The sequence below is a fragment of the Ceratotherium simum genome, chromosome 36 (assembly GCF_057802395.1).
Source record: "Ceratotherium simum simum isolate JZ-2026a chromosome 36, ASM5780239v1, whole genome shotgun sequence".
In the NCBI taxonomy this organism is placed as follows: domain Eukaryota; kingdom Metazoa; phylum Chordata; class Mammalia; order Perissodactyla; family Rhinocerotidae; genus Ceratotherium; species Ceratotherium simum.
In genome coordinates this window covers 27041878-27054786 of record NC_141935.1, presented here as the reverse complement: position 1 = coordinate 27054786, position 12909 = coordinate 27041878, and the positions used below count along the sequence as shown (strand labels likewise).

At 41.2% G+C, this 12909-nt stretch overlaps 1 protein-coding gene across 2 annotated transcripts in view; it reads right to left on the bottom strand.

The window, feature by feature from the left end:
* The window catches only part of FMN2 (formin 2), a 346386-nt gene that overhangs the window by 227111 nt on the left and 106366 nt on the right, over positions 1-12909 (bottom strand). For both annotated transcript variants that reach the window (XM_087424460.1, XM_087424461.1), the window contains exons 5-6: positions 10291-12212; positions 8496-8640 (exon numbers count right to left, since the gene is read on the bottom strand). In XM_087424460.1, coding sequence (XP_087280586.1) covers positions 8496-8640; positions 10291-12212 — 2067 coding nt within the window. The remainder of the gene's footprint in view (positions 1-8495; positions 8641-10290; positions 12213-12909) is intronic.

The following is a 12909-nucleotide window of genomic DNA, read 5'->3' as shown; positions in this document are numbered from 1 at the left end:
CCAACTCCAGAATTTTTTTATAATTTCTCTCTTTACTGATATTCTCAATTTGATGAGACATCGTCATCACATCTTCCTTTATTTCTTAGAAAGAGTTTTCTTTAATTTGGAGATATTTAGAATGAGTGCTTTGAAGTCTATGTCTGTTAAGTACAACATCTGGGCCCCTTTGAGTAATGTTTCTGTTCCCTGTTTTTTTGCTCTCCTGTATATGAGTCACACTTTTTTGTTTCTCTGTGTCTCGTATATATTGTTGTTGAAAACTGGACACATCAGAGACTCCCCCTCCCCAGCCCCAGAGCATATTGCTTTTGTTGTTTGCTTATCTGTTTGTTTAGTGACTTGGCTAGACTAGTTCAGTGAAGTCTATTTCTGCTGCAGTGTGCAATCAGATGTTCCTTCCTTCCTTCCTTCCAGATGCATTCTTCCTTCATGATTTTATCTTTTAGCTTGGTTACCTGGGAGTCCCCCTGGGTGGGCATGCGCCATTTATTGGTCAAAGACTGTGTATCAGTCCCTTTAACCACTCAGAGCTTTACCCTTAACCATTTTGTGTGTGAGGTGGGGGGCATGCCTTGGAGGGAGTTTACAGAATTTTTTTCCCCACATTCAGCCAGACACTATTAACTTGGATTTTCTCGAATTGCCCCTAAAAGGGTGCAGCCTTGGTCATGCACACAACTTCCAGACTTCCAGGAATGCTGATATTATTTTTAAGCCTGGCTTAGGAGTCGCCCCTGGGCCAAAGCAGTTTGTTGTTCAGTCAACGTTTGGACAAAGGTGTGTTTAAGACTCTTGCACCAGTGAAGTCTGTATCAGGTTTGGGGACTCACTTCATGGTACTCCATATCTTGCTCTGATTGCTCCTGAGTGGGTGCAACGTGCAGTGTGCACAGTGTGCTGCCTTCCTGACTTCTAGAGCTGACTAGGATCCCTGGAGGGCCCTTCTCAGCTGTCTCTTTCCTTGGTTCTCCATGGTTGCCTGGAATAGAGCTTCTGCAACAGGAGACTTAGGAAATTAGAAATGCCAGCATCCTGCCTCTCCTAAGGTAAAACCACAGCCATAGACAGACCTGTGGGGAGAGAGACCCCTGTCTTCTTGGCTGCACATGCCTAGCGTAGAGCTTCCATAATACTTGGTAATAGAGTGGATCATGGCTCAAATGCCATAGACTTTCACTGTTCTTACTGAGTTTTGGTAGATTTTCTTCAAGGATTGTTTCACCATTTCCTGTATACCCTTAGGACAATTTCCAAAGACCTTGTTATAATTTCCACCAGTTAAATTGTTGTTTTGCTGGGAAGAGGCTTGCCAAGCTGCTTGCTCTGTCACTCTAGAAGGCCCACCTCCAAACAACTTTTTAAAGTTATATTTCAGATAGAGTTTCAAGTTACAAATTTAGTAATTTTAAAAACTCATATATTAACATTTAACAAAAAATAAGTAGAAATGTTAGAAATCTTCATTATGAACATAGTTTTGAAAAAGAAACAAATTTATATTTTGTTTTAATAAAAAAGTTTTAAATTAAAAGAAACTAGAGACATAAATAAGAACATTAATTTTTCTTCTAAGCCTTAAATGTGTGTCCTCAAATAATCAGAACCATTTTTCATCTTAGGTGACACTGAGGGACACTGTGGGCAATCAGATTAGTGTCAGCAGCATCACTTCCCAGAGCAAAAGGTAGGTGCTATCATAGTTGTAACTATGTAAGTCAAATAAGGAATAAAATTCTCCTTTGCTCTGGGATAATCCAAAATCCTGTTGCTGTCCATGGTAAAGAAACATACATTCCACTACGTAATACCAAGACATAAAAATCAACCTCAAGTCTAATTTATCTAAATTCAATTCTCACTCTTATGTCTAATAAGACAAACCTAAAGACTTTTGCTAAGAGGATGGGAAGGAAACACATTCAGCTAAGGAAAATGAAGATCAACAACCTACATTCACATTCCTGAAACTCTCAGACAGGAGCTTCCCACACACAGGGAAGCCAGCTACAATACTGACTGATTTACTATGGTTTGAAGTAAGATGCAAGAAAATCTTTGCTCATGGTGCTATTTTCAAAATTCATCCCTTAATCCTCCCTATATATCTAAATGAAATCAGTTCTTCAAGGCCCATGTCTAGTCTCATCTCGTCCACACAGTCTCACCCTAAGTCCAGCCAACAGGCTCTATTTAACTCCTGACCACGCACATCACTTGCTGTGACAGAATTAGCTAATACTGTCTCTCATGGGTTGTTCTGTAATAAATTAGCCCTCCAGAGAACCTCTGCACTCTCCTTATTTTCTTTGCTGTTCTCTCTACTGAAATGGATAAACTCTGCTCCCATTAGATCAAGAAAGAGATGCAACACTGAAAGTGATTGACGCTCCCTCTCTTCTCTTTAGTGTTCCAGGGCTCTCGACAGTAGCTGCCCCACTCCATATTAGCAGTATTGAGAAAACACGCTCCCATCATTTGTTCCAAATAGAGAGATTCTGTAAATGACCAAAAGTCTTTCCTTACTTTTGCAAGGATGAATTTTAGTTTTCACAGATAATCATAAGGTAATGAATCTTAAATGAATATTCCAAACAACCCTTTCTTCAATGGCTATGGCTCACGATAAACAGAACATCCCAGCCATTAAAAACCAATACCCCTTTCTTAAATATCTAGTTCAACAGAATCTTAACATCATCATAGTATATGAATATAAAGTCCAAAAGAATTAACCTTCAGCATCATGATTAAATTTTGCACAATTCCAACGTGCAATTAATCAAATATAATTTTCCTAATATATAATCTAGCAAGGTCAAGGATCATTAGCCTAATTATATTTCCTTTTTTCATGCCATTAGTTTTTTTTTTTTTTAAGCTATCTACTTAGAAGTATAAAAACAATTTTTTGGCTGAAAGAACATTTAAAAATAGAGGTTATTATTGTTGCATTCTTTGAATTGATTGGGTATGCTCTAGAAATAGTTATAGGAATAGTATCTTCAAAAAAATAATAAATCTTTCAACAACTAAAACAAATCCAGACTCCACAAAACCTATGTTTGTCTAATTATAGCTTTGTATTTTGATGTGGTTTTCTATGTAAATATTAAGGCTTGCAATAGGAATGTATTCTATTAAAAACAGGTGTTATGTTAAAAGTTACAAAGTACCAAATGTTTATCATGTATCCCCAAAACAAATCTAAATTGTCTTATTATAAGATATTTGGTGTTTCAGACATTATTTTAGGTCTTTAGTCTAAAAGACAAACATAATTGTCCAAATCAACCAAAACACACCCTTGCCAGCTACAACTGGAAAACTTAACACTGATACAAAAAACTAGACTTCTACTACTCAGATTATCATTCAGGCTATCACCCTGCGAACACTGAAATACTAATTATGATAAAACACTTTTTTTAATCTAAAAATAAATATTTGCAATAAATAAAAGTAAAGCAGAGAGTCACAGATAAAATATATACCCCTTTTTCCTTTTCACACCAATCTATATTACAGCAGCAGACAATATCTGACTTATAGCACAAACGTTTTCCCAATGCCCCAACATAGTAGGAAGAATTCTTTTAATTTTAATTAATTCTTTTAATTACTATTTCACGTAAGACTATGTAGAGGTGTTACAGGATACACCCCCGTATACAAACATTCGAATAATGAATGCTGCTTTTCCCACTGTTGTTATGAATTTTTACAACACACAAAAAAGCCTTTTTAGAGATTAGGTCAGCAAACACAAAAATTGAACAGAACACTAAAAGTCTAATTCCTTAAGATTTACATCTGTACACAATGCGAATTCTAACAAATCTAATAAGTAGCAGATTTAACTATCTATTTTTCTAATCATATTTCCAGAGGCTGAAGCCCAACAAATATTTAACTAGCATGAATCATTTTTCTCCTCCATTCTTTGGGCAGAGCATTTTAATCTGATAAACAGAACAGAAAAAACCCAGGAAGAGATTCATTTGTGTTGCAAAATGGTTATACAAATGTCAGCTATGTATTTAAAGAGCAACACAGGTTCTTCTTATTCACTCTCATTAACTTCTGTGTACACACTTACATTGTGGGTAGCATGGTCCTCTACAGACCTTTTAAGGATGATGAAGACATTACTTGATATGTAAAATTAAGCATGTTTTACAGAGATGGTTCCTTTTTGTGCCACAGAGTGAAACAAAAATGTCACCACTTGACATATGGGGAGGTTTACCCACGGTGGCTAAAGGCCTCCCATCATCCGTTTATATGCCATGTACACAAATGGCCCTCATTTTTACTGCTTACAGAAGCTTATGTGTCTACAGCTCACGTCACTCAGATAAACTTTTATTTAACTGGGCAAATGTCACGTTTGGTGGCATCATAGTTCATGTAATTGTCAAAATCTGCTCGAATACGGAAAGGCTTTAAAAGTATCTCCACATACAATTTCAAAAGTGTAACTACAGTCATTTAAATATTAAGCATATATGAAAATCAATACAAACTCAAATTCTTTTTAATAAGTATCTATTCCGGTCTCCATACAAATAACATACTATACTCACACTCATATAAAAGATTTCACATCCACACCTATGACTTAATGATTAAGAGCACAGCCAGACAGCTGGAGTTTGAACCGAGCTGTGCCCCTTACGAGCCCAGGAACGTTATTTAATCCCTCTACACCTCAGTTTTCTGTACTATACACTAGGGATAATGATGTCTACCTCATAGGATTACAAGGATTAAATAAGTTGGGCTGGCCCAGTGACGTAGTGGTTAAGTTCACGCGCTCCACTTCGGTGGCCCGGGGTTTGCAGGTTCGGATCCCGGGTGCGTACCTACACACCGCTAATCAAGCCAAGCTGTGGCAGGTATCCCACATATAAAATAGAGGAAGATGGGCACGGATGTTAGCTAGCCCAGGGCAATCTTCCTCAGCAAAAAGAGGAGGATTGGCATCGGATGTTAGCTCAGGGCTAATCTTCCTCATAAAAAAAAAATAAAATAAAATAAGTTAATTTAAGTAGAGTGCTAATAACAATGACTGACACGTGGTAAATAAAGCACACTATGCCTTGTGGTTTCCATGGTTATTATTATTGTGGTCGTCATAATTACCACTATTATTATTACTATTGCTGCTGCTGCAACTATTACTACTGTGTCTACCAAAATATATTTCCTTTAAGATCTCATGTGACACAGGATTAACCAGAAACTTCTTTCTGAGGCAACTCTTACTATCAAAATCATTCCAAAGTAAATTCTCTCACTTTCCTGCTCAAAAGCTTGGGTTAAACTTAATCTTTATTTGAACATGAAAGATCTTAAGGTGACTCAGGATCATTATCAACATAAATAATCACTGCATTAGGCTGGGGATAGATAGGAGATTGGGCTAAATGTTTACTGGCTCTAGAGCATTCCTTAAAAATGGGCCAGTGTGTACACGTGTCGATGTTTAAACATGGACCTCATACAAGATTGGTTTTTCTATTTTCCTCTCGATTCATTAAGAGATGGGGTTGTTGTTGTTAAGTTAGCAGGCTGATATCTAATTCTGATGAATAAGTGTCACACTCATTTGATTAAGGAGAACTATGTCAAATCATAGTCTGAGTTTATCTCCTTATGTTTTAATACTTCAAAATAAAGAAGGATAAACCACAAGCCATCATGGAACTTAAACGTATGTGACATGAAAAAAAAATATGAAATGCTTTGTCTTAGGTTCCTTGGAGGAAAAAGGATTTAGAAATACAAAATATTCGTCATTACTACTAGTCTAGGTGTCCAGAAAATAACCCTCTTTCTCCTCATGCCAAACAGCAACGTGCCCAGCTAAGGAATCTTCTATTATCACACTGAAACTGTCTCTTCCAAAAGACTAAAAACAGCACACGCACCTCATTAAATACCAGTGCATTTGACCACAGTCTTACTTTCAAGAAGAAGACAGATCACAGAAAAATTATTTGGCTATTTTTAAATATTTAAAGAAAAACAGAACTTCTAGCTTCCATTGTATATAAGAAGAATTGCTTGAAATACCTCCATAAACATATGCTACAGCATTAAAGGCTATTAATTTCACTGGAAATGAATCATGAGGTACCAAAATGTCTGCACATTCAATCAGTATACATTTCCCATAAAAAGGGGAACTATTTGCATGCATCCTGAAAATACATTTTCCTTAAACAAAATTTGAAATGTGCCAAGTAGATGGAATGGACAGATTTTTCTTCCAAATACAACGAAGTTAAATAAAACTAGGTTTCTTCAGCAATATATCACTTCACAGATTTTTCTCTCTCCACCACACAGAAGAAAATACTTTATCTCTCCAGAAACAGAGCTGAAAGGCAGAGTTCAGTACCAAAACCCAGGCCAAGGAGGTGCTGGAGAAGCTTTTAAGGAGCCGTGATGGAGACTGTTCCATAAACCCTGCTTGAAGCTGAAGGTTAACAGTAGCGTCACCATCAATAAGTGCAAATCACACCACTGGCAGTCTCTTACCCACAGTTTATGAAATGTCTCAAGGACAGAGTGAGGTGATTGTGTTGAGACGATGTTCAACACAGATGCGCTGTTTAGATGCAAAGAGCCCATCTCATGCCAACCAGCTGAATTTGAAGTTGTGCTGACTTAGACGTAAATCTTATTTGAGTAAGCTAAATACTGAATACGATGTCAAATAAATCATGAAATCCTACAGTCTCGGGCAACACAGGAGGCATCTTCCTTATCTGTGTTCACTCAACAGAAAAGAGTGGTGACAGGAAGTGGGGAGGGCATGGTTTGCTTTTCTGAGTATTTCGGCCCTGGACAACCCCCCGTCACATCTGCCCGTTCATCAAGTGATAGTCCTGGCTGCCTCACTGTCCCCAATGTCAGTAGTCTCTGCCCATATTTCTTGCCCTGACAGCTTTTCCATCTCTGATATAGTCTACAAGAAGAGATATGATGACTCAGCCTAAGTGTGCTGTATGCGAATAGACCATGGAAAAGATCTTTAAAATATTTACCTTTGCCAGAGAAAACGTAGTTTCCGTTTATCTCTATTCCCCTTAACACTGCCACCTTGGCAGTATTGATTATTACAAGACGAGTGATTTTCTGGTTTTTAATCATTACTGGGCATAGTCTCTGATCTTTATACAGTCCTCCTCCCTCAGTCAGCTGGTTTATTAGTTAAACAAATATTTATTCAGTGCCTACAATGTGTCGGGTATTGTCCAATGTACCATAGTCCTTGACCTAAGGTCACCAGCAACCAGCTATAGTGAATAAATGGTTTTGAAAAATTCAACTGCATAATATTTGGGTTTGCATCATTATCAGATTAATAGAAATGCCTGGGTGAGCCTGCCCACCCACTCAGCTAGAGGTTCCAGGGGTCCAGCTGTCCCATTCAGATCCGTTCTTTCCTGGCTGGATACAGCAGAATCCACGGGGTGGGAGTCATCAGTTCTGAAATAAATATCACTGGGAATAACTTTGGGTCATGTCTAGCTACAACTTCCAGGTCAGAAGCAAAAACTCCAGGAATCACCCCATTAGCCGCCACTCAGCTGGGGAGACAGCCAGGAGAACACCGGGGATTTGGGGCCTCATTTCTCTCTCTTTCCCTGACCCCAAAAGATTGAGCTTCTTGCCTCCATGCACTCTTCCCCCCACCACCACCAAAAGTTAAGAAATGCAGCCACTCCCCATTTCAGGGTGAAGGATGGGCACCAACAGCAATACCTTCTATGTTCATTACTGAGGGGTTTACTAAACTTTCCTGAATGACACCCTTGAGAAAAGTACAACAATATAATTTCATGATCAAGTCCACTGGGTGGATCAGCTGAAAAATGTTGCTTGTAAACGTTATTCTCCAAATGCACTATTCTTTCTTTTTATGACTCAAGTGTCACAGGATAGGTCAAAGTATCTAACACAGAATGGAGATGTTGGAACTGGATACAAGATTTTCTTCCATGTGTCAAGTACAGTGTGATTGTTTAGCTGGGTTCTACAGAGCACCCTCTTCAGTTGTAACGCAACAAAATACCAAACACGTTATCGGTTACTGAGGACTGGACTTCTTGCTTGTTTTCCTCTGACTACTCTTACCTCTCTTTCCATCCATAGTAGCACATGTCGGATGGATTTCAATCAAGTGACAATATATTTCTAGACAATTAATTCTGGAAACAAGCAATTGCTGAAATTTTGGAAACATGTATCATGAGGCTACAAATAAAATAGCCAGGACCTGATCCCTTCATGGAGATGATTATTTGTTGTTCTACTTGGGATAGTCTTAGTTAACCACACATTCTAAAATTCTAACCTCTGCTATCTGCTAAAGGACTGTGGAGCTTACACAGCCCAGAAAACGATCTCAAAGCTTCTTTCTAATGCAAGTTCACACTTACACCTGAAACACTATCAATTTCAGAAAACACAGGAGTACTCACTTGTTTGGCCCTGGTCTTTGTGATGGTGTCAGAAATAGGTTTCTTCCTCTCCTTTACAGCAGTTTTAGAAAATAATTCTTCAAATTCATGACAATCTATGGATGGCTCTTCAATTTTTTCCCAAATAAGTGAAATACTGGAGTCTCTAAAGGTAAGCAAAAGACCAATGAAAGAGCCATCACTCTGAACTACCAGATCTCGTGGTGGGTATAAACAGAAAGGAAGAAGGGAAGGAAAGAGGCAATAGAGGGAAAATGGATGAGAAGAAGTCAGGAAGGAAGGAAAGGAGGAGGCCTGGGAGAGAGGGAGGGAGGAGGCAAACAGGGGGACGGGATGGAAAAAGGAGGGAGAAATTCAACTGAAGAAAAAGGACCAAAGAAAATTCTTTTTCTTTAAGACCAGCAATTGTTTTATCACCTTGATGAGAAAGTTAAAACACCATCGATATAGAATGAAACCTTTGCCTAGCAATAATAATTTCCAGGAATTCTCAGTTATCAAGTCACTGTATAAAAACAAAAAAGGAAAACCTCTCTCAGTACATACTATACAGGCAGGAAATGTTTGATATCTCACAACCCCAACTTGACTCATTGCAGATTATTCATGGGTTAAGAAAGAAATCATTTCATGATCCAAGACAGCCTCCGCCATCTCCCTACCACTTCCCATCATCCACTGTTATCTGACTTCTCAGTGACTGCAGATTCATATAATACCACCTGAAAAGGGCAGATCCATAAAAATTTTTTTAAAAAGGAAAAGATCAACAAAAGAACTTCATACTATTTATGTGGATAAAAAGAGTGTGGGGCACGATTTGAAGCGATGCACCAGCATATATAAGGGACATGGCAACTATACAGAGAGTGAGCTGCAAAGTTAGAAGTAGTCAAAATAGATCGATTCTTCCCCTCAATGTGATTCAGTAAAGAAAAAATTAATATAAGAAATGAGAATGAGCCTGGTAGATATCCTATTTTCCTCAGTGCACGCCACCTCACACAAAAAAATTCAAGGAACCATGAAAAGTTAGAATGAGGAAGGCCAGTGAAGTTTTGGTGTGTGTTTTTTCTCCCAGTGGCACATTCCACAGCCACGTTATCACAGCACCGTCCCCAGGATCAGGGGACGTAGGCTATGGACTCTTCATGGACAAGTGATAGCCCACCAGCTTAGCCAGAGGGAGGTGTCCTTTTATAAATATCATTCCAACTATGATTTTACGACTTCAGGCTGTGTCACCAATCCTCTATGGAAGTGCCATGAAATTCTCAAAACTAAATTGTTTCACACACGGCGGGTGTATGCATGTATTTTTGTGTAGCACTTTCTAGAAAGACCACTGCAAACAAAATGGAAGCACAAAACAAGATGGTGCCTCCCTAAGGATTCAAAAAACATTCTCAGGTGTCAGTTTGTCTAAGGATTTGGTTTACATTTATAAGCTATTTGTCAGAGTGAGGTTCTGTAAGAGGCAACAGAGCATGTACGCTAAGAAAAATACACTCCTCTATCTTTAAAAGATGGATCGATAACTATACAGACAGATATCTGTACATCTACATTCATACATATGTCATTTGTTTTATCTCTTTGATACTTCTGGAGAAAAGTCTAAAATTTTAAATAACACATTGCTTCAATATTGCTTCACTAAATATTGATGTAAAAATCTACAGTTTTAGAGCAATACTTAAAAATACATTCAGTTGTAATTTTCCCAAGAGTTTTAATAGAAAACGCTTCACTCGCATTGACCACCTGTGCAAAGACGAGCTCTCGTTCCTGTTACCTTTTACTGTGGAGCTGAATTCTCGTCCAATACAGAGGCTTCATGGGCCGACAAGGCTCTATGGGCTGCTTCCTACTCCCTCTGTCCTGGTTCATCCCTAGTCCAAACAAGCCAGTTGGCAACGGAGGAGGAAGAAATCCGCACACTTGTGGTGTTGATAAAGTGCTGCCCCCAGCTTGTAGGGGGAGTGGAGGGCCTGATCCGGGAAGCAGGGGTGGTGGTGGGGGTAGGGGGATGCCTGTTCCAGGAGGGGGAGGGGGAGCTGGAGCAGGTGGAATCCCCATACCTGGCAGAGGAGGAGGTGGGGGAATCCCAGCTCCTGGCAAAGGAAGGGGAGGAGGTATTCCCACAGCGGGAAGAGGAGGGGGAGGAGGTATTCCCACACCAGGAGCGGGAGGGGGTATTCCCACACTGGGAAGAGGAGGGGGAGGAGGTATTCCCACAGCGGGAAGAGGAGGGGGAGGAGGTATTCCCACAGCGGGAAGAGGAGGGGGAGGGGGTATCCCCATACCAGGAAGGGGAGGGAGAGAAGGTATTCCCACACCGGGAAGAGGAGGGGGAGGAGGTATTCCCTCACTGGGCAGAGGAGGGGGAAGAGGTATTCCCACACTGGGAAGAGGAGGGGGAGGCGGTATCCCCACACCGGGAAGAGGAGGGGGAGGGGGTATCTCCACACCGGGAAGAGGAGGGGGAGGAGGTATCCCCTCACCGGGCAGAGGAGGGGGAGGGGGTATCCCCTCACCGGGAAGAGGTGGGGGAGGGGGTATCCCCACACCGGGAAGAGGAGGGGGAGGGGGTATCCCCACACCGGGCAGAGGAGGGGGTGGAGGTATCCCCACACCGGGAAGAGGAGGGGGAGGGGGTATCCCCACACCGGGAAGAGGAGGGGGAGGGGGTATCCCCACACTAGGAAGAGGAGGGGGCGGGGGTATCCCCACACTGGGCAGAGGAGGGGGTGGAGGTATCCCCACACCGGGAAGAGGAGGGGGAGGGGGTATCCCCACACCGGGCAGAGGAGGGGGTGGAGGTATCCCCACACTAGGAAGAGGAGGAGGAGGGGGTATCCCCACACCGGGAAGAGGAGGGGGAGATGGTATCCCCACTCTGGGAAGAGGAGGGGGAGGAGGTATTCCCTCACCAGGCAAAGGTGGGGGAGGGTGTGGCAGCATTTCTGTACCAGGCAGAGGAGGAGGTGAGGGGATTGCTGTACTGGGCAGAGCAGGCCCTGTTGGGCCAGGGAGAGGGGGAGGCGGGGGAGCCACCATGCCCAGACCAGGCATGGAGGTGGAGGACTCTGTGCAAGGCAGAGGTGGTGAGGGTGGGATGTTACAGCTGTTTTCAGAGAAGGAGGAAACATAGTGTTCATGGCTGGTTTCAAACTCAGCATGAAGAGAAGGAGGGGAAGGCTGTGACCCAGCCTTTCCTTGACCGTCAGAACACGGAAGGGATGGAGGTGGTGAAGGCTGGATGGACTGATGTGTGTCAAGCTGTACCGATATTCGCCTTGGAGACACAATCAAAGAAATCTCTGAACAGAATTTTGTCTGAGGTCCAGAAGGAGAGGATGGCACAGCTGAGTCTCCACGTTCAGCCCCAGGTGGGCATGGGGGACACTCTGGCAGTGCATTAACAGAAGGCAGTGTCGGTACCCCACCCTCTTCTGTCGGAGACGTCTGGATTGACTTTGCCTGTAAAATCCTTTGATGCCGTACATCCTTTTCTCCTAACCTGAGAGCTTCAAGACACACATCTTCTGAGGGTACCACTCCATTCTGCATCCCATGATGGCCACTGGTCATCTCCATGTCCACAGCAGGGTACTGCTTCTCTAGTTCAGCGATTTTGGTCCTCAGATCCTCAATGGTCTGTTCCAGTTGCTGAATTACAGTTGCCTGTCCCTCAGACTTCATGTCAGAAACTTCCTGAGGGGCAACAAGGACAGACATATAGTTAAATATAAAATAAGCAATAATCTAAATATAAAATACTTAAAAAATTAAGCAAAATATATTTGTTTGTTATATTACTTCCAGAAAGATCCCTTCACAGAAAGATACTACTGGTATTTCTATGTGTCCCCTCTTTTCCACCCTTGGATTTCAAAGTGGTTTATACACATTACCATAAAGTCCTAAGTCCCTTGTTTGTCTAATCTTTGAACAATATCATCAAAGACAAGTAGACCTCTGAGAAGAGGGAAGAAAATTCTGAGTGACAAACCAATTTATTTATAAGACAGTCTTCTCTCTTCCCTTCCTAGTAACATTTGCTATTAGAATGTTCCCTAAAGATATTTTAAATCCTAAGTTTTAAAGGGAATCACTACCTTTTAAAGGTGATCACTGCAAGAGTCTCCAATAAAGTGATGTGAAATATATGACATCCATATGTGCTTGTGTCATACCACTTATATCATGTCTACTGTAAGTTTAATATTTCACCCAAGGCCTTTTAGAAAGTGATACCTTATGTCTCTCCACAATTTATAAAGATGGCCGATAATAACTGTGCCAATGTACGGGTCACCCTCATGTCTAAATGCTGTCATCCTCTCCCAAGGCACACAATCGACCAGGAATCCTTTAAGGAAAAAATGGTTTGGGTGGAAAACAGGGGAAA